The sequence below is a fragment of the Dasypus novemcinctus genome, chromosome 17 (assembly GCF_030445035.2).
Source record: "Dasypus novemcinctus isolate mDasNov1 chromosome 17, mDasNov1.1.hap2, whole genome shotgun sequence".
NCBI lineage: Eukaryota > Metazoa > Chordata > Mammalia > Cingulata > Dasypodidae > Dasypus > Dasypus novemcinctus.
The window spans coordinates 16,814,277-16,835,721 of NC_080689.1; the positions used below are offsets into that span (position 1 = coordinate 16,814,277).

Below are 21,445 nucleotides of genomic sequence, written 5' to 3' on the forward strand. Positions count from 1 at the left end.
TTTCCTCAGAGGAGAGCCCATGCGATGTGGCTCAGGGCCTCATGGTACTTACTTGACTTGTAATTGCAATATATTCAGTGTCTGGTTTCCAAGCATGGCAAATAAGGGGCAGCTAATTAGAAGTGCAGAAAGATTGTTGCTCTGCACAGGTACATTGATTGCAGCAAACATTCAGAACAAAACGCTGTGAAAACAAACAAAAAACAAAGCTGGAGCTAATTAGCAAAGGGTCATATAGTCTTACTCCCTTGAGCATGCTTGGGTTGAATCACACGCCACAGCCTTCATGGTGCAGACGGGGCACTGGGCACCTGAAACAGCCAACTGCTGTCAGATGCACTTTGCGAAGGCACAGGAGTGTGCATTCGCTCACGTTGCTTAAAACCCATGTTTCTCTAAAGCTGGTTATGAAAAGGCACCTAGAAAATGTGACTTTCCAAAGTTGTGCGTGTTACTCATTTCCTGAGGTTTCCTGCTGGTTGAGGACAGAGGGGAGTACAGTCGGCTGAGGAAGGTAGATCTGCAGAGATCCAGCGTGAGGTGGGCTGAAGTCACCTCCGCAGCCAGCCCCAGGGTGTCGATGATGTAAGAGGCTTTTCCCAGCTTTCTTTTCTGTGACTTGGTGATAACGCCCAGCATTTTGTTCTAGCAGGAACTCCCTCTGACAAAATATGCACTTTATTGTTAACTGAAGAATTGTACTAAACTCTTGGTGTCTGAGGCAGGAAGACGGACAAGTTGTTGCCTTTGGAAAAATAATTAAAACCAATCCTCGGGAGAAGCCTCTCTGGGCACAGGTGGCTCTGCTGGTTGTGCTCACTTGCTTTGTCCCTAGGGCCTCACTCCCTTATGGGACTAGCCCCATGGGGGCTTTGTGGTGGGTGCTGGGCTGGGGGGGTGGAGGAGAAAGACCTGGAAGCGTTCTGCCCTGGGATACCACTGAGTACTAGGGACAGCGCAGTTTCCCTGTATCATCCTCTTCATGGGCAGAGGAACCAAGTTTCTGCTATGCAGCGTATTTAAGCCAAGCAACCGAAGTGTAAAGGCTTAACAAATGGTTTTGGAAGGAAGAAGGACTTTGATGTGTATCACGCTGGAAAACGGTGAACAGTCTAAGGGATACAAAGTGCCCGAATCCAGTGACTTTGTCTATATGACCTTGAGCCAGTCCTTTAGCCTTATTTATGTGTGTGTTTAATTTCTTCTCTTGAGTTGCAGTGCTTCTATTTTTATTTGATACTGGAACTCCTTTCCCCCTAAGTGCCATGTGACTAGGATTTTTTTAATTGAAAATTTAAAGCAATTGGACATTTTAAAAGAATCTACAACTGATGTTCTTTGCTATATTGGAGGCTCCTCAGGGACTGTGAAAAAACCAGAGTTTGGGACTTCAGAGTAACAACTTCTTTCATATTGAGATAGGAAAGCACCACAGAGATGAAAATGCGGACTCCATTTAGTGATTATAGTGAGATTGGTGAGGCCAAGGTAGACATATTAGTACAAAACCTAATGTCTCAAGAAATAGTAACCATTTCTTGAACTGTATGAGTTCTCATAGTCCTTTCTGAAATAGAAAAGAGTGGAGAGAAAGATTGGCTAGAAGATGTGTTTTGAAAAAGTGCCAAGGGAATTTGGGGTATGTAGAAAGAAACAGTCTAGTCCATGCAAAAATATGGCCAAAACTCAGCAATCATGATCTAGAAGCTGGATCTGGCAAAATTCAAAGATAGTAACGTCGTGGATATGAAATAAAATCCTTCCACTGTAGGTGCAAAATATGAGGAACAGTCATTTGTCAGCAAGTATTTAATCTTGTTCTGGGCTTTGAGGGAAGCTGCCCTCATGAAACTTAGATTCCAGTAGGGAGAGCATGTGTTTTATTACTACTGCTCTACATAATTATTATAAAAACCTAATCTACTCATTTGGAAGGCTGTGCTTCAGTGCCACTTCTCCCACTATCCCAGTATCCCATGGTGATAGGACTTCTTTTATGCAGACTGTTTAACTGTTTTTTCTCATTTTTAAAATAATATTTTGAGCATCTAATATGTACTGGAATTTGTAGGGATATAAAATGCTTCCTTGCTTCCAAGGAGCTTGCATTTCAGGAGGGAAGGGAGAGGAGAGGGTGAAGAGAGGTGGGGAGAATGCAGGTTGAATGAAAACTCCTACCAGAAAACCTTGTCTTCAGCATCTACAATGATTCTCCTGCTTTGCTCAGGATTGTAGGAGGGGTAGAGGCCATTCTTAGGACAGGAGAGATTTCTTGGAAGGACAAGACATGTCTTGAAGAATGGCTACTATTCCAGCCAGAAAAAAGGGGTGGGACAAAATGAGTCCATCAAGCAAAGGGAAAAGAGCAAACAGGAATGGAGAGGTGGGACAGCCCAAAGAGTGCTGCCGAGAAGGGAACCTTCACTTTCCCTCTCTGCAAAGTGGACTCTCTTCAAGGGGCTGTTGTGGGGAGCGGAGGTGGCTCAAGCCATTGGGCCTCCCAAAAAGAAGACAAGCACGCAACAAACAGACACAGAGAGCAGATGGCGAGCACAAACGAGGCTGGGACAGGGTGGGGGGAGAATAAATAAATGGTAAAAAAAAAAAAAAAGAGGCTATTGTGAAAAAGTGAAGCCAGTTTTTAAGAGCTCTTCAGGCCCTTAGAAAGAAAACTTCAGTAATGGCAATTGAAGTTGACATCATGATGACACGTTTTTCTCTTAGAAGTCAAGTTGGCCAGTGAAACAAGCACATTGTGCTCAGTGGATTAGTAAATTGTATTTGATTGTTTCCCATGGAAAACATCCTAAATATTTATCATGCCAATAAGCAGAGTTATTGTGCTATCCGGAGTCACAGCCTACTCTGCTAAATAACCATTCTGTCATCTTCTGAAGTGTTTTGGAAAGAATTTAAAGCAGTTATTTCTTAAAGGGAGTAACCAATTTTTAGTATACTGCCTGAAAAATAAACACTATTTGTTATATTGTAATGTGTTATATAGCTACGCAGATTGTGTGACCTCAGACAAGTCTTTGATATCCCATGCCCAAAAGATTTATGTACAACTGACATGGATATGTTTGCAAAGTGGTTTCTGCATTTATGAACACATTTGACATTCACAGTAATCCTGGAAGTAAGCATTTAATGAAACCCGATTTATGGGTAAGTAAACAGGAAGTCAGGGTAGTTAAGTGCCTTGCTCGATGCTGTATAAAAAACTAGTGACTGGGTCAGGACTAGGCCATGTCTTTCATCTTTAGTGCTTGGGCTACAGCCCCTCTGGCACAGGGAGAACTATTTTGCCTGGTAGCTGTACTCGTTATGGGGCCTGACTGACTCTCCTCAGGAAAAGGAAGTCCATTGAAGATGATGAATGTTGGGGAGCGGGTGCAGCTCAGTGGTTGGGTGCCTGCCTCACATACATGAGGTCCCAGGTTCAATCCTAAAAGAAAAGGAGTTGAGTGTTATCCTGAGGAAACCTTTTTTTTTCAGGAGTTTATTTTTTATTTTACTTAAAAGTCTGAGGAGACTGGTTTTTTGAAACCCACTTCTGTAGCTTCAAAACAAATTGCCGACTTCATTCTAAACCCTAAGAGGGGCCAAGCCCCTGTCCCTCAGGCTCGGCTCCCTGATCCAAACTTCACCTTAAAGGTGCTGTTAGACACGATCGCCCCTTGTGCTTAAAAGTTAAAGTGAGCAAGAATGCTGGTAGAGTCAGAATCCTCACAGGGTGGCCGGTTTTGTTGAGAAACTCAACATTGTTTCCAAAGGAAAGTTCTCTGGAAAACCTGGCTCCCTGTCAGCGTCCAAACTGCCTTAACCTCCCTAAAACTTGTAAGATTGGAGCACCGCATCCGACTGGTTTTCTCCCAAGTGTGGCCGCATATGTGCTTCATAAGGATGCTCCTTTTGCTATGAACAGTCCTCTTCCTCGAGATAATAAATCGTATGCAGGTTTTCTGGGCAATTTAATTGTTTACTCTTCCAAGCACTTAATTCCTTGGGTCTGAGTACTACTTAGATGGATTTCAGCTTATTTGGATCCTTGCAGAGTCTCTTTAAAAGGTGACAGTTCTTAGCACAAAATAAACAGGTATAAATGTGGTAGGAGTTGGGGAGATGAACATAAGGGAAAGTTATATCAAAGTTAGCAGCAAGGATTTTAATTTTTAAAAAACACATTAGTGATTTGTAACTAGGGGAACCATACTATTAATACTTCCATACTACTGACAGAGAAACAGACCGAAAGCACTGATTTACAAATTAAGACTACTGCTTTATTCAACTGAATGAAAACCGGAGGACTCAGCGGTTGCTCATTCATTTATTCATTCATTCGTTCATCCATTCACCCACGCATCCCGCGGATGATGCTTGAGGGCCTTTGGAGGCACCAGGCCAGGTGCTGAGCAGGGAGATGTCCTTATTTTCCTGGAATTGAAGCGATTAGTTTAGTGGCCTGTGGTTTTGCTCAGTTCTCGCTATCTTTGGCTATTTAAACAACGTAGAAGCAAACCCCTTGGGAAAATGTTTGCCAGGCTTGCAAAGCAGAGGGCTGGCTGGTCCTGGTCCAGTTTGGCCTCTGTTTCTGGACACCTCCTCAGCCTGACTGTGCGTTGAGTAACTTCTGCAGGTTTTACGAATAGAATTAAACTAGTAACCCAGGTGGGAGTGTGGACGATTTGGAAAGAAAGTGTCTGTGTTTGCTTCTGGCAGCAGGGCAGAAGGTCCAGTGTCAATGTGGCATTTCCTTTACTTATGGCCTTTGTCGGAGATAATCACTGTTTCTTTTTTTTTCTTTTTCCTTTACTTTTAAAGAAGCCTTAGATTATATAAATGTTACATGGAAAATATGGGGGATTCCCTTATACCCCACCCCCCTCCTCCTCCCCCACTTTCCCCCATTAACAGCCTCTTTCATGAGTGTGGTTCATTTGTTAAAATTGATAAATACATGGTGAAACATTGATACTAACAGTGGCCTATGGTTTACATTATGGTTTACACTTGGTACTGTACAATTTTATAGGTTTTGACAAAGTGTGTACCTGCTTGTATCCAGTCATTGCCATGTCATGCAGAACAATTCCAGTGTCCCCCAAGTGCCCCGTGCTATACCTGTTCTTCCCTCCCTCTCAGATCACTGTTTCTAAGGATAATTTGAAATGCCTCTCATGAGTGTGCAGCATTTTTAGGTGTGCTTATCTTTGTTTTTATTTAAGGTTCATTCATCTCCCCTTCAGGTTACCAACAAATTAGCATGTGCATTCTGCCCTGACTCCCCACCCCAAAGAAATCAAGCACACAAATGAGGATAAACTGTCACTAGATTATGGCCTTATAGTTCAAAAACCACATTCCTATAGGTGTGTTAACTGAGGGGTCTGTGGAAAGATTTCAGAGGGTCCATGAGCTTGAATTGAAAAGAATCAACTTATTATCTTTATTTTCTCTGACCTTTAACTGAAATGTAGCATTTCCTTCACTTATGAATGTATGCAATAAATAAATTACAGTAGTGTTCATTTCACCTGACTGGCAAAGGGGTCCATGGAACAAAAAAGGTTAAGAACCCCAGCCCTAGGGGAATGGGTGGACATCTGTAAAATCAGCAGAGAGGAAAAACCCCATAAAGTGGTTGGTTGCAATTGTGTGGTTATTAAGACTATGGCAAAGAATCTCAGGCCAAGGATGTCATCGAAGAATATTTCCAAGGCAGGAAATGAACACATTAAAAAAAAAATGACTCAAATGAACAACAACAACAAATGTTGTATAAAGCTGGCGAACATTTGAAGGATGGTGGTGGAGGTACAGGGCTGAGAGAGAAACTCCTGCAAGTTACAGACAAGTAAGCCACCTCTAATGCAACCACCTGACTTAGGTTAATGCTGTTTCCTTTTTTTAAAGATTTGTTTTTTAGTTATTTCTCCCCCCGCCCCGTCGTCTGCTCTCTGTGTCCATTTGCTGTGTGTTCTTCTGTGTCCACTTGCCTTCTTGTCAGCAGCACCGGGAATCTGTGTCTCTTTTTGTTGCTTCGTCTTGCTGCGTCAGCTCTCCGTGTGTGTGGTGCCACTCCTGGGCAGGCTGCCCTTTTTTTGTGTGTGGGGTGCGGGGGCGGCTTTCCCTGTGGGGGCACTTTTTTTGTGTGGGGAGGTGGCTTTCCTTGTGGGGCGCACTCCTTGCATGTGGGGCTCCCCTATGTGGAGGACACCCCTACGTGGCATGGCATTCCTTGTACGCATCAGAACTGCACATGGGCCAGCTCACCACATGGGTCAGGAGGCCCTGGGTTTGAATCCTGGGCCTCCCATATGGTAGGTGGATGCTCTATTATCACTTGAGCCAAATCCGCTTCCCGGTCAATGCTGTTTCAAATGACGGCGCTTCATCCGAGGCCCATCCCAGCTTTGTGACCTGGTTGGTCAAGTTCCACAACCGTGTTAAGCCTCCATTTCCTCATCTGTAAAAATGAAGTTAAAAAATACCTTCCTGGAGGATGTTTGTGAGGATTAAATACAATAATGTAAAAATACTAAATACATACCTGGCACACAGTGACCCTTAAAGTATAATGACTGTTGATGTTATTTCTGCTGTTACTATAGGGTTTTAGCTTCAGTTAGGGAATGGATTTAGGGTCAGACTGTTTAAGTGACTGACCCTCAGCTGGAGCTTAAAACGTGTCATCAGGGTCGAGGCTTTTGTAATAGGGTAGGGCTATAGAATCTGTGGACGGGCAAAAAGATTTTGAGACCATTTTCAGCTGGTACCTCCTGCCAGAGCCAGCAGGAAGAGCTAACTGTGGCTGTTCATTTAAATGTAGACCTCTGAAACTTGCCTTCGTGTATAAAAGACCCCTCGCTTATATCCCCCATACCCCATCTAGCACCAACTTATTTTACAGATGCAATAAATGCCAAACAATATCTGCATGCTAATAGTCGTCCAGGTACACACCGGCCTCCCGGTCCCTAAGAGGGCCCTTCAGTCAGTGAGTGACAGAGTCTTTGTTTCTCTTTGGACCATAGTCTCATCCCTCTCAAGCGTGTGTTCCCTTCCAGACACTTTTTGACCAGCACTTTCTAAATTGCTATACATGACCTTGTCTTTGCTTATTATGGAAAGTCTGGTCTCACAATTACACTGACAGCTTTGCGAAAAATAATTCTGCAGAAGCTGAGTCAGCAGCCTCAGCTGGTTTCCCCTCTCACTTCCTCTTCTCACGCCTCAGCCTGCAGGGTGGTAGGTGGCGTTCTGTGCAGTCACTGCCGTGGCTGCACAGCGAGGCAGCTGTGCAGAAATTCTCCCTCAGGAGGAAAGCTGAGGGTTCGTTGACTAACTGCTGGTGATTTTCTTGAAGAAGCTTCAAATCTGTGCCAGTAAACTGTTGACTTTTCTTTTTTTCCTTTTCCCACAGGACTATTTTTATCCAAGATACCTAGGTAAGTGGAAATCACTACTTTCTTTAGTTGACAGGAGAACATAGTTGGGGATATGTATTTCACGTTGGAGAACCAATTGGTCAAAGTCCCATTACCAGTTTATTCCTGGGAGGAAGATTCCTTAATTGCACAGGGAGTTCGGAATTATCCAGAGCACTTTGGTCAAAAAAACTCGTTTGTGGATACCATAACGACATTTCTTAACTGAGCCTCAAACTGATGCCTGCAGTACAAACCCATTTCCTGCTCGGATTCCAGACTTTGGCTCTCTCTTTAGAAATATGATTAATACAGTTGAATGGTTCTTAAACTTTTTAGTCTGAAGACTCAGCACTTTTGAAATCATTGAGGATCCCAAATAGCTTTTGTTTATGTGGGCTTATTGTTTATTGATGTTTATCATATTACACAAAAATTCTAAAACCTTTTTTTTTGTTTAATTTGAAAAACAAGAATGCACACACACACACACACAAACACACAAAGCTGTCAGAGCACTGATGTGATTGCATGTCATGGAGCCCCCGGAAAACTCCCCGTTATACTTGGGAAACAATGAGAGTGGCAAAGGCTAATCATGTACTTAATATTATCATGAAAATAGTGTTGACCTCACTGACTCCCTGAAAGAAGGGGCCTGGACTACCTTTTGGGAATTGCTAATTTAATTAATACAATTTTACATTTATTTGGATGTGTATCACTTATAGTGAGAGAAATGTATTCCTGAGGTTTTCTTTTTAATTTTATAAAGTGCGTTTTGGTAAATTTTCTATTGACCTTACATCCTCTCAGAGGTACCTTCTCTGGGTCCAAACTCTGGCAACAAGCAAAATAGACTAGTGATTGGCCCTAAAAAGCAAAGCCTGCCAAGTCCCAGAGAGAAATCTTCAGTGTGTAGGGGTAGAGGGCCCACTGCTTCTCCTCTCTACCAGGCCTGGTTCCTTTGGATATGCTAGGAATGTTTTTTGATGGCAAAGGTTGAGCCCATTCTCAAGTTACCATCTCTTGCTCACTGCTGATATTCTCCTGTGCTTGGATGAGTAACCTACTGAAGGATCTGTTCTATACAATTCCAGATTTCAGGCCATCCTTGTGTGCACCTGTAAAAAAACACCGACTTCCCTGCCCCTGGTCCCCTTGCGGGACATCCATTGTAGAGCCATGTCTAGCATGTCAGCTAGTTTGGAGGGAATTTTCTCCAAAGTAGGTTGACTTTCAAATTAAGGACACTGTTTCCTAATCGGGACACTTGAAATTCAAGTGTAACACTCTGACTACATTTAGAAAATTTATCAAATATTATTAATGATTATTTGTACAATGAGAGGAGGAATCTGCTTGCGAAAGTGAAAATAATGCGTTTTAACTCTTGAGAGCTTTGAGTATACAGTCCTGCTATTTTGGTTGAAGCATTTTCCTGTTTGTCAGTGTGAAAGTGTTCTGTGTTAACAAAAGCTAAACTGTATTAGAACTGGAGGACTGTAGCACTCCATGTATGTGTGAATAATCTGTTTTTCCAGAGCTGTTGAAGAGACTATGGTACTAGTTCTAAAATCTGTTCCATCTGCTGCCAACTGATAAATAACACTGTTCTTTTCTGTCTTGCAGAGTGCATTAGTAAATATGGGTCTCCGTACACCAAAAATCCCAATTTTGTTACATGCGTTAAAAGTAAGTTTCTCTCCTCTCTGTCTTCATCTAAGCACTATAGTTTTGTTAACTTTAGGCTTTGTTGTGGTTTATGGGGAGACTTGAATAGTTTTTTTAGTATTTTTATTACATTCAGAAAATATGAGGTCCCCATATATCCCCCACCTCCCTCCCCCCATAGCAACAATCTCCTCCATCATCATGAGACATTGATTGCATTTAGTGAATACATCTCTGAGCACCACTGCACCTCATGGTCAATGTTGAATATTTCCATTATCTTAATTACTCACAGTATTTTCCTTAGAACTGCTTCCTTTTCACTATACTTTCTTTTTTGAAATGGTAAGTTTTGGTTTTTGAATAGGCAATAAATGCACATTGTACAGAATTTAGAAGTTTTACAATGGTGTAAAATAAAAAGCACATCTCTCCTGTCCTTGATACCTAATCATCCAGTTAAATTCCCTTTCCCAGAGGCCACCACTGTTAGCAGTTTCTTGTGTATTATTCTAAGAATATTTTATGCTTAGACCCATAAATACATGTATTTTTTTAAAAATTTATTTTATTTTATTTTATTTTTTTAAACACAAACAGTAGTTTGCTATACACACGATCTGCCCCTCACTTTTGTCACTATACATTTTGGGCACCTTTCCATGTCAGTATGTAGAGAGCTGCTCATTCATTTTAATGTCAGCATTTGCAGTCAATAGATAACATAATTTGTTTAAACTATGTATATTAATAGACTTTTAGATAGTCCCCAATTTTCTTTATTATTACAGACAAAACTAGAGGAGTAAGATCCTCGTACATTTGCCATCTCTCACATGTGTAAAGGTATCTGTAGAACAAATTTCTAGATAGGGAATTCCACAGTCAAATCTGTGTTAATTTGTTCATTCTGATTCAGATACTGCTAAATTATTTTCCCCAACGCCTGCCTAATTAAAGCCCCCCAGCAGTAGATGAGGGGAGGTGCCATTTCACCATACCTTTGCCAACTTAATGTATTTTTTAACATACTGATCTCTTCCAACATACTAGGTGGAGAATGATGCCTTATAGTTTTAGTTTATATTTTTCTTACTGATGAGTAGGGTTGAGTGTCATAGGTTAAGAACTGTTGTATGTCTTTTTCTGTGAACTTTTTGTTCATATCCTTGCCCCTTTCTTCATTTGTAGGAGCTCTTGATACATTATGGAAATTAGCCATTTGTACTAAAGGCCGCAAATTATTTTTTCCAGTCTCACAGATGAGGAAAACTGAAAGATGGAGGGGAACATAGCCATTTGCGGGAAGAGAAGGAGTTACTTCTTGGGGTTTGGCTTCAGAGCCCATGGCTTTAGTTACTAGTTTCCAGGGTAGGGCGACTGACCTACACATTGCTTGTATGCCTGCGCCCACAGGGGTGCTTGGCCATGTTAGCGGCCCTGCAGGTATCAGCTGTAGGAGCCTGGATAGCTCCGTCCTCCTCTCCAAGCCTCCCCTGAGTCGAGCACAGTTCACAGACCCCAGCCCCAGTCCTCTGTCAGGACCAATGACCAGACGAGATGGTTGACTTAAACATGGTAATGGGAAGGCGCCATTGCTGTTTAGCTCAGGCTTCTACTTGGCCCAGTAGCCAACCTCACAATAGAAGGAGACACAGAACATAGCCTTTTTTTCCTGTTATTTGTGGCAAAGACTCCTGTTAACTCAGAGGAGCCGAACGTTCTTGTTGGATCAGGAATGGTAAGAAAGCCTGGGCTTTGTCCCATCCATCCCTTTCCACCCGCGCCAAGCCATCCGCCTCCCTGGGCCTTAGCTTCCCCAGGGGTGAAACTCCATGGCCTACATAGGGCCGATGAGATCCACTGGGGATTTCTTTTGATGCAACAAATAAAAGAGATCTAAATTTATTCTGTTTTTATCCAGACAACATTCCATTTGTTGAATGATCTGTCTTATCCCCAGTGATTTGATTTGGCATCTTTATCATATACTAAATATCAGTGGTTATTTCATGGATTTTCTGTATGGTTTTGATGAGCTCTCATTACTGCAGCTTTATAATATATTTTAATATATGGCAGGACAATTCCCCTCATTAATATTTTTTCAGCATTTTCCTGGCTTTCTTTCTTATTTTTTGTATGAACTCTAGAATCAGCCTAAAAATATCCTTTTGATGTTTTTATTTGGGTGTGAGATGCATTTGTTGATTAATACATCTAAATGACATAGAATCTTCCTCTCAAACTCCAGAGTATTCCTTTCCAGAGCATTTAATTTTTTTTTTTTTTCATATAGGTCATACACTTCCCTTGTTAAGTTCATTTCTGGGCATTTTGGGTCATTTCTTTTATCTTCTCATTTGCTGTTTGTGTATATGTAGATTATTAATTTCTGCATATTAATTTCGATTAAGCCATCCTATTGAGTTATTGTTTGTAATAGTTTTCAGTTGGTTCTTTTGAGACTACTAGGCAGAAAATCATACATTCTGTAAATAATAATTACACTTCTTTTTCAGTTGCTACACTTATTTCTCTTGTCTAATTGCACTGGCTAGCACTGCTGGTACAATAGTAAATAATAGTGGGGATCGGGATATCTTGATCTTGTTCTTGATCCTGTGTCACTAAGCAGCTGTGTGTTCTTGGACAAATCCTTCACTTTGTAAGCATGGTTTCTGCTTCTGAGAATGAGAGAATTAGAGTTCTCATTGCATTTATATTATGATTTCCTGTTTATCAGTCTGACTACTTCTGTTACCCTAATATTGAATTCTGAGGACAGGGACTGTGTGGTATGCACTGGGCTGTCTGCTGAGCTTAGCACAGTGCTTGGCACAGTCGCTGGTCAATAAAGGTTTGTCAAATGAATGAAGAAACAATCCTAAAAGTCTAGGCCTCAGAAATCAGATGAAAGTTATTTTCCTTGTATTTATCCACTCAAGCCCATATCTCTGACACCCATTATCAAGAAGCAACTTGAGAAATGTTGTCCATAGGGTATGAACCCAATGATAATCTGGGTTTCAGTCCAAAGAGAGACTAAAACAATCCTGATTGACTTTTTTCCTATATATTTTGTGGCATTTGAATCATTTCTCTCCTTTTTTGGTTGGTAGGCAATCTTACGAGATGGGCATAGAATTTTTGCTACTTGAGCTGATGTTTAGAGGATACATCTTGTGTTCCAGCTTCTACTGGAATTTCTAATTTCTTGTTGCTTTTCCTATTCCTACCAATAACCACCTTAGGGAAGCCACCTCCCACACCTGATTCTCTCTCTTCCTGCTGTTGACCAGCTATGTGACCTTGACCAAGCCTTAGACTTCCTCCCCTTCCCATGTGTAAAGAAGGCATAAAACATCTTCCAAGAGCATATCACATGGTCATTTTCTGCACACCTGAGATGATGCCTGCTGGTTAACAACGTGCTTTGAAAACCTAAAGTGCTACACAAATATACACATTATTCTTACCACTAAGCTGTATATAGAGAATGATCTTGTTAGACTCTCAAATGTGGAAGGAAAGCATGAAGTGCCCCTAAAGAAAGTCACATGAGAAGGAAAGCCACACCTTGGCTGCTGTTGTTGGTGCCGTCTACAAACCCGAGTTCAAAAGACCATGGGGACGGCAATTGGAGGCAACTGTATGTTTTGCTCATTGGTTACTTTAAAAAACAGGCTTACTTGGTGTTCAGAGGGCAGCTTATCAGGCTCAAGTTCTTTGGTTGTCCATTATTGTTAAAATTAAAGCATTAGCCTTAAAAGAGATCATTTCTTAGTTTCCCAAAGAGCAGTGTAGTGCTGTTGGGGACAGCGACAGGAACTGACTGGGAGGAGCTGCCTGGCACCAGTCCTTGGCAGGGATGATGGCTAGATTTTCACTAAAGCCTCAAGAAATTTGTTCTTAGTGTCCGCGAAGAACCCATTGTCACTGCCTTCATTTCATGTGGACAGTTCCAACTTCTCTTTGAAGCTAAACAGTCCCACGCCCCGTATGTATTTGGCATGAAGGGAAATGTTTAAGGATGGTTTTAAGGCATGGATTTTTCAGTGCCTTTGCCCTCTTGGGTTTCCCTGAGAAAGCAGCTCTCCCACAGGTTCTGAGTGAGGCTGTGGTTGACCAGTCCCCCAGGCCTGTCACAGCCCTCCTCCCCACAAGGGAAAGCACCTCCTTTGCCCTCTCTTCGGTCAGAACAAACAAAGGGCCCTGTATTGTCATGTGTTGTCTAGGTTATAACTTGTCATTACCCTGAAATTTCAAGGTGGGGGGAGCAGCCAAAATATAACTGCCTTCTGTTGGTAGTCAGCGAATGTTTCACATTCCATTCCACAGCAAGAAACTAGTTCCTTCCTCCCTTTCCTTCAACCCAGCTTTCAACCCAGGCCAAGATAAATCCTTTATCTCCTAAATAACTCTGGAGATGTGCAGGGCACAGATCAGGTTATTCCGTCCAGAAATCCTTCTGCCAAGGAGGCGGCCACTCCGGGGCTCACCAGGTAGGTGGCTAGAGTTAAGTGGGTGGCGCTTACGGCTTTGTAAAGGATTGATTTTTCCATCTACTTTTCCCAATCCCACACCTCATTCTCTTCCTGCCGTTGACCAGCCTTGTGACCTCTTCACCTTCCCATGTGTAAAGGAGGATAAAACATCTTCTAAGAGCACATCACAGGGTCATTTTTTGTGCTCCTCAGATGATGCCTGCTGGTTAACAAAGTGCTCTGAAAACCTGAAGTGTTCTAAAGAAGTATCAGACACTCTGGGCACTGTCATAAGACCCTAAGACAGAATTTCCTTTCTCCTTTAGTCCTAGTCCTCCGGATAGATTTCCCACCACGCCCACATAAAGGAGATAAGTGAAAGGCTTTGTTGGTGGAGTTCTTTTTGGGAGGGGTGTCAGTGAAGTCTATTCAAAGTGTGCTTTTGAGCATCTAGGAAGGTGAACTCAGTGACCTTCAGGTCCCTCCCAGCCCTGCCTCTTCAGAGCCTTTTTGTTTTGAGATCACTGGGGAAAGCAAATGCTTTCCTTTCTTTCTCTAATCCTGGTCGTGAATTTGACTTTACCTTTCTAGGCCCTTCTATGACCAAGTACGTTATGCTCTCAAAGTACTGTGTACACAAATAGAACACCAGAGTAAAAGCTGAGCAATGGCAGTATGGAAAGAGAAGCCAAAGGAAAAATGTTGAGGGGAAGGATCTGAGTGGTCTTACCTGAGGGCTCACACTGCAGCTTTGTATTGTGCAGAATTCCCTAATCCTGTTTCTTCATTTCCTGGCTGCTTTGATTGCTGGACCCAGTTCCTACTTGCTTAAGGGTAAAAGGCATATACAGGGACCTGCCAAAAAAAGCTATGCCAGTGACTCAGAAGTATGGCAAGATGCTTTGTTTGGTCTACACTTGCAAGTGTTTTGTTGGCTGTAATCTGTGCCAAACAAGCAAACTTTGAGGTGTGCCATGGAAAGGTCACAAAAGGACCCTGATAAGAGACTCAAGTTCCAGTTCTTCTGACACAAGACAATCACGCAGATTCCCTAAGCAGCTGAGATTCATGGCCCCTGCTCCTTCTTCTGTAAAAGGTGGTGGGCCGTGTCATCTGATGAGCCATGTGCCCAGATCAGAGTGGGACGGGATGGGTTGCGCAGAGTGCAGTGGAGAATGGAAGAGTCTGTGCCAGTGACGAGGTTAACACATACACCTGGAGAAGCTGAACAATCACAGTTTTGAAATTCAGAGGCACCCTCACTCACCTTCCTCATGCCTGGCATTAGGTGCTCCCTGGAGCCAGCTGGGCAAGGGGAGGGAAGTGGCTCCATAATTCATTTGCTGGCAACTGAGAGTTAAACTATGGTGGGGATGCCGTGTTCTCAAAACTTGGCATTAGACTTGCAGCCTCAGTCACTTTATTTATTTTTTTTTAATTTTTTAAATCATTTTTTAAAAATATTACATTCAAAAAATATGAGGTCCCATTCAACCCCACTGCCCCCACCCCACCACTCCCCCACCACTCCCCCCACAGCAACACTCTGTCCCATCATCATAACACATCCATTGCATTTGGTAAGTATATCTCTGGGCATCGCAGTCCCTTTAAACATGAAGTAATAAATTGGTGGTGAGTATACACCTGGCAGGGCCTCACAGTGCTTCTCCACCAAGGATGATGCCCCCTGCCAAGACAGACATTGGCATGTTCTAAGTGGTCCTGTTGGCTTGGCTGGGGCTTACTCCAAATGACAGGGCAGATCCTTATTACAGTACGTGTGCAGTGAATGAACAGCTTCAGGTGGATGCTGGGGCTGGATGGGGGTGCAGAAAGGAGAAGCTGAAGAACAATGCATCTCTTTACTCCAGGAATCATATGACATGGCCCCCTTTAAAAGCTACTGCCCTACCTTGTTATTTAAGAGAAGCTTTTCATGTGTGAGGAAATACATATAAAGCAAGTATCCTAAGTATCCTATCTCTGTTAGTTTCCTCCTAAGACTGAAAAAAAAAAAAAAGACAGCAATTTTCATATCTTGGGCAAGGCATTGAACACTTCTGGGCCTCAGTTTCCTCAAATAAATAAGTGATAACACTTGGTTCATATGTTTAAATGGATGCACTGGCCCCATGGTAAAGAATAATTATGACATGATTAAGATGGTAGTGGGATTTTGATGTTAAAAAGAGAATTTAAATGTAGCTAGGTCTCAGCCAAGACTAAAACCAAGACTGAGCCAGGGCCTGCCCCCTGAAAGGGCCTGGGGGGGGCGTGCCCAGGCACTGCGCACCACCCTTCCCTTCATTACTGTGTGTTGTAGTTGGTTGTCAATACATTAAATCCACACTGTGGGAAATGGTAGGTGGCCACAGACAAGTTCATAGCGAATGATGTAGGTGTCAAATCTAGGCCTTCTGGTGCCAATATCAGAATAACTTTCTGACTGTAAAATAAACCAGTCCCCCAGCCCTCATTGTCATGGGGCTCTTTGCAGCTCAGAGACTGGATAAGGCACATTTATATTCTTGGAAGGGAAGGGAAGAGAAAGGACAATGTTCAAAGAATAACTAGATATTTAATTATCTGCAGACAAAAGAGTTCACTCATGAGAGGGAGACAGTGAATAGATTATGCGAGGAACGAAAGAAAAAATTTCCTTGAGGGATGAGAAAGATGGAAAATGTGCAGATGGTCTGGAATGTTTGCCCCCTTTTTGTGTAAACTGAACAGTGGGCATGCAGGATGGAGGTCAGTCTCCACACATGTGAACTTGAGAAGGCTGATGAGGGATGTCAAAGGATGTAGTCACTTACTGAAAGGTTCTCTGGAAACCTCTGACAGTTCAGCTACAGCAAGTGCAAGGCAGGGTGTGTCCCTGGTATCTGCTTTGGTTCTCCCTGGGCACCCCCACCGTCCTTTGGTCTTCATCACCCTTTCCATCAATAGGATTTCTCCAGGGCTTTCAGGGAATGTCACAAACCCCTTGTTTGTCTGCAAAGACACTTTCTTAGGTTGAATCCTACCACTAGGATTTTTTTTTTTTTGATGGCAGAATGTTTTAATTTTTTTGTAAAGCTGCTTTCCCCCCTGCTTCCCACCCTACAGACTCAACGTGAAAAAGAATCTGCATGTGTGCACATTGGTTTGAGCAGAAGAATATGTACATGTATACATATGCATCTACAAACAGGTTTCTTTAATCGGTCTGATCTATACTTTTGGAGACTATTTGAAGCATCTCATCAAAAGAAAACACAGGGGAGCCAATGTGGCTCAAGCAGTTGAGTGCCTCCTTCCCCATGGAAGGTGCCAGGTTTGATCCCCAGTCCCTCCTAAAAACAAAAACAAACAAGCATACAAATGAAGAAAAAAACAATTCAGGGGAGCTGATATGGCTCAATGGTTGAGCTCTGGCTTCTCACATATGAAGTCCTGGGCTCAATTCCTGGCCCTGTACCTCAAAAAAAAGAAAAAAAAAACAAAAACGTATTTTTAGCAAGAGGTTAAAAAAGCTTTCAGATCCAAACATTTAATACAATAAATCCTACTTGGGTAGTTGGACAAGATATACATAGTGCTTCAGGTTCAACTGGAGGTGCTGGCGATGAAGGGGGCAAAGCAGAAATGTGTAGAGGCTGGCATTTCAGCTCTCCCTCGTATGTTCTGCCGTCCCTCTCTACCATGTCCACTTCTGCTCTGCCAGTGGGCACTGTGACAGGATTCTTTGAGGTCTGGGTGTAATAATAGCTCTTTCTCTCGAGCTTTTGCCACTCTAAACTTCCCTAACTTTAGGTTTACATAATGGTCACACTTGGGTGAGCTCTCCTGCCTGCCTCTGTGGTACCGTTTCCATTGGGTTCTGTGTTGTGAAACTTCAGCTGTGTTTGTGAGAATCTCCTGCGTGCATGAACGGCTCTTTCGAAAGCAGCTCCATTGGACAATTTCTTTAACCATAGGGCCCTTGAACAACATGCTGAAATTATACCAATGATTGATGATCTTCTCAGTGTGCCCTGCTCTGCTTGTCAGAGCTGGCCCCGGAAGGATGGCGTTCGCTCAGAGATGTGCTTTCCTTGTTGCCTTTGTTGAAGGGAGAAACCTGGCCTCAAATGCCAGTCACTTTGGAGTTAAAAGACACGATTAGAAATGGCTATTGGAGGGGCTGGGGCATTCATCAAAAAAGGAGCATCCATGGAGATCCCTTCAAGGACCTTTTCCCGCCATTGCAAACTGGATGGAGACTTTAGCCTTGAAGTTGGAGTCCTGCACAGTCTTGTGGCAGGCAGACTTCTGGAAAAGGAGGGTGTGGTGCTCGAAAAGCAGTTGCCAAGCCCTTGGGAGAGAATGTTCACAAAGGTTGATGGGCGGGTGAGGAGTTCTGAGTGGGTAGCCGAGGCCTGGCTTGGGAAAAGTGGAGGACTCCCCACTGGGGATGATGGAGTGTTTTGAATTTGGTTGGATGCCCCTTGGGTCAACCAGTGGGATTCTGTTTAACTTGCTCCTTGGGAGGTCCTCTCTGAGCCAACGGCTCATGTTTGCTCTTTCACCCTGAGAGTGCAGGGCTGTGGCAGCCTTTTCCATCTGGCTCAAGTGGGCAGGCAGCCTCTCCCTCCAGTGGTTATCAGAATTTTCCTGGAGCTGGTCCCTGAGACCTGGCCCACCTCTATCCATGCACACCCCTCCTGTCCCAGCGGGGGAGTTCTGCCCCTGAGAAAGGGCAATGCCCTGGGCGCACTTGGCCAGCCTCATCCTCTCCCGTCCCGAGCCCCTGGGTGGCCTGACCCTGAGGCCACGCTCCTACCCATCCCGCCCCCAGCTGCACAGATCCAAGCTCAGTGGGGAAGTTCTGCGGAGCAGCTCTGCCAATGATTTGCACCTTCCTTTGTGTCTTGTTTATTGAACTCAGATTTGCCCGACCAGTGTACTCCGAACCCCTGCGATAAGGAGGGAGCGCAAGGCTGCCAGGACCTCATGGGCAATTTCTACTGCCTGTGCAAGCCCGGCTGGGGGGGAAGGCTCTGCGATAAAGGTAAAGCTGCCCACCCTCCTGGGGCTCCGGTGCTGTCCCTGCTCCTCTTTCATTTCTCATTGTGAGGTATTGAGTTGTGTGTGTGAGACTAGGGCCAACTCCTCTCTGCGGGGCTGCCTGAGTGGGCCAGGAAAGACATGCTCCAGTCAGGGCATGGGTTTGTTTCTCTCCTACCACTTCTGGCCCCCTCCCTGCCTTGACCAGCTCACACTCAGGGCGCCTGGGTACAGAGCCACTGTGTGTCCTAGTGAGAAGGAGCAGGGGAGGTGCAGGAGCCCTGGGATCAGAGCTCCTCACAGCTGTCCTCGGCTCAGCCTGGAGGGCACCTGCCGGCTCGGAGGAAATGAAGAGATGACTGGCAGGCGAAGCATCCCAGGGTTCCGTCCCAAGTTCCCTCTCCACATCCTCCCAAGGAGCTCCACGTGTGGTCAGCTCCACATCCTCCCGAGGGCACTTAGGCCCGGACGGTGCTGGGCGGTGCCTCTTTATTGCGATGCTGCAGCCATCAGGGTTTGCTTGGAGCACAGCCCGTTCCTGGAGAGCATCAGGGAGGACCATTCTCTGAAAACAGGAATGGAATGAAAGGCAGCCAGCCTCGGTACCATGTGGTGGGAATACCCCAGTGGTGCTCAGTGACCCTGGCTCGACTGAGGGCCTGCGCCGGCCCCCCCCCCCATTGGCTCCATCTCTGTTGATGAAAAACATGGGTGGAGGTAATTTCATCTCTGGTACCCTTTGAGTTGGCAATGGTGTGGTATCAATGAATTTTCAACATGAAAGAAAAATACACCATCACACGCCAGCCTGGGCTCCAGATTGCCTTCCCCATTCGCCTGGCTGCTGGCTCTCCTCCCCACTCTCTCCAGGAATTGGTTTTGCCTCAGGAAAACCTCCTCAGGCACTTCCTTCTTGGCAAACGCTGAGCTCTCCCGGCCTCAGCCCACACCTGTGTTGAGGGCTCTGAAGAAGGGCAGATGCGTTTGGCCCTTTTGTCCTGTGGGTGCTGGGTGGTGCCAGTCCTTGGGTACCTGGCTGCTCGGGTGCTTTCAGCCTCCCGCCGCCCCCCAGGCTTACTTGGGTGCCCACAAAGCTGCACCCTGTAGACTCATCCTCAGGACTGCAGGTGGGTGCTGCATCCCCAGGACCCACCTGCGCCCTTCACCCCCATCTTCTCCACACGCCTGGCTGCCTTGCAGCTGGAAGCCTGGCGAGAATGCCCCTTTGGTTCTTTCCTGAGGAAACATCCAGGGGTGCTCCCTTTTCACGCAAAATTGTTATTTGTTGCTGTAGGAGAAAGGTGTCTGAGTGATACCCCAGAATTTGAAAGAGTGAATGTAACAGAGATAGACATTGGCAGACGTTGTCATGCCACCATAGTAGGTTAGGATGTACCTATTTGGCTTTTCCTAATCAACCTGTGTCCTTGCACGCAGATGTCAATGAATGCAGCCAGCAGAATGGGGGCTGTAATCAAATCTGCTACAACAAGTTGGGTAGCTTCCACTGTGCCTGTTACAGCGGCTACACGCTCGGCTCCAACAGCAGGACCTGCGAAGGTAAGGCCCTCGGCTCTAGGACCCACCAGATGTGGAACCTGGGCTCCCCGAGGCCGCTCTTTTTCTGTCTCCCTCACCCCACCTTTTTTTTTTTTTACAATTGCACTGACCTTCTTGCTGACGTTGGCGTCGTATTTGCTCCCTCTGCATGAGGCTGCTGGTGATGGCTGGCTTCCTTTAGCTATTCTGGTGGGGACAGAGAGAGGAGGCAGCATCCTGCCAGTGCAAGCACTTGCCCAGGCATGCCAGGAGTCACAGGGAGCTGCTCTCCAGCACCGAGGCCCTGAAATGATTCACCCAGGAGCTGTGGGTTTGGGCTGGACGAGGTGGAGCCAGCTGAAGAAGGCACTTTCTGACTCAGAAGAGCGAGAGGGCTAGTGGGCCTGCAGATGAGCCTACAGCTGCTTTTGTGCAACTCTCCAAACCCAGGGTAAAAGCCACAGCTGGGACATTTCAAGGGGGAGGGGTCGCCTGGGGAGCATGTGGGTATAGGGCCCATTTAGGCCTCTTTCAGTCTCACCGAGCTTGCTGATCAGCTGAGAACAATTCTGTGCAACTTTCCAAGCTCTGGACATTTCAAGGAGGAGGGGATCACAAGCGGGAAGCTCCTGTTCCAGGCTGCGGTGGCCAGGAAACAACCAGAACCTTCCCTGCCTCCCAGATTTCATTTTGTCCATGCCAAGCAGTCTTCCCCTAAGCCCTCTCCTCCATCTCTGGCCTCCCTTCCTAAGCAGTTTCAGATCTTGAAAGTTCTGCTCACGAGGGCAGACAGTAGCTCAGCCTTTCCCCACTTTACTGGTCCTGGTTTAGCATAGGGAACCCCTGAAAACATCCCTAAAATTCACTGCACACTGGATCCTCCCTGCCCCTCCCAGGAGTTGTCTGCTCAGAGCCCCATGTGGGTTCCAGAGAAGCACTCCAGCACATTGTAGGGGAGAGCCACTTCCTCCCTGCCCCACCTTCTGGTCTGGAAGTAGCCAAGGATGTCCTTCTGCAGATGGCTCTCCAGAAGTCCAGGGCACATTTCTCCCTGCTGCCGGCTGGCTGACCCAGGGAATCGAGCCGAGGCTGGACAGAGGAGAGTCACAGAGCTTCATGGAACCAGGTGCGGGTCCCTGGAGTCTGAAGCTGAAGCTCTACATCAGATAGGACAGACTTGGCCACTTCTTGTGGAAGATGATCCCCCATTGCAGAAAAACCAGCTCCCATTTTCATCCATTTCGGTGCAGTGGTTCCCATCTCTGATAGCCCAGTTGTCCT

General features: G+C 45.0%; 1 protein-coding gene across 1 annotated transcript in view; it reads left to right on the plus strand.

Annotated features, from left to right (window-relative positions):
• GAS6 (growth arrest specific 6) overlaps positions 1-21,445 on the plus strand; it is a 60,562-nt gene that overhangs the window by 13,339 nt on the left and 25,778 nt on the right. Inside the window, exons 3-6 of the mRNA XM_004451974.5 lie at positions 7,430-7,454; positions 9,066-9,128; positions 18,507-18,629; positions 20,063-20,185. Coding sequence (XP_004452031.2) covers positions 7,430-7,454; positions 9,066-9,128; positions 18,507-18,629; positions 20,063-20,185 — 334 coding nt within the window. The remainder of the gene's footprint in view (positions 1-7,429; positions 7,455-9,065; positions 9,129-18,506; positions 18,630-20,062; positions 20,186-21,445) is intronic.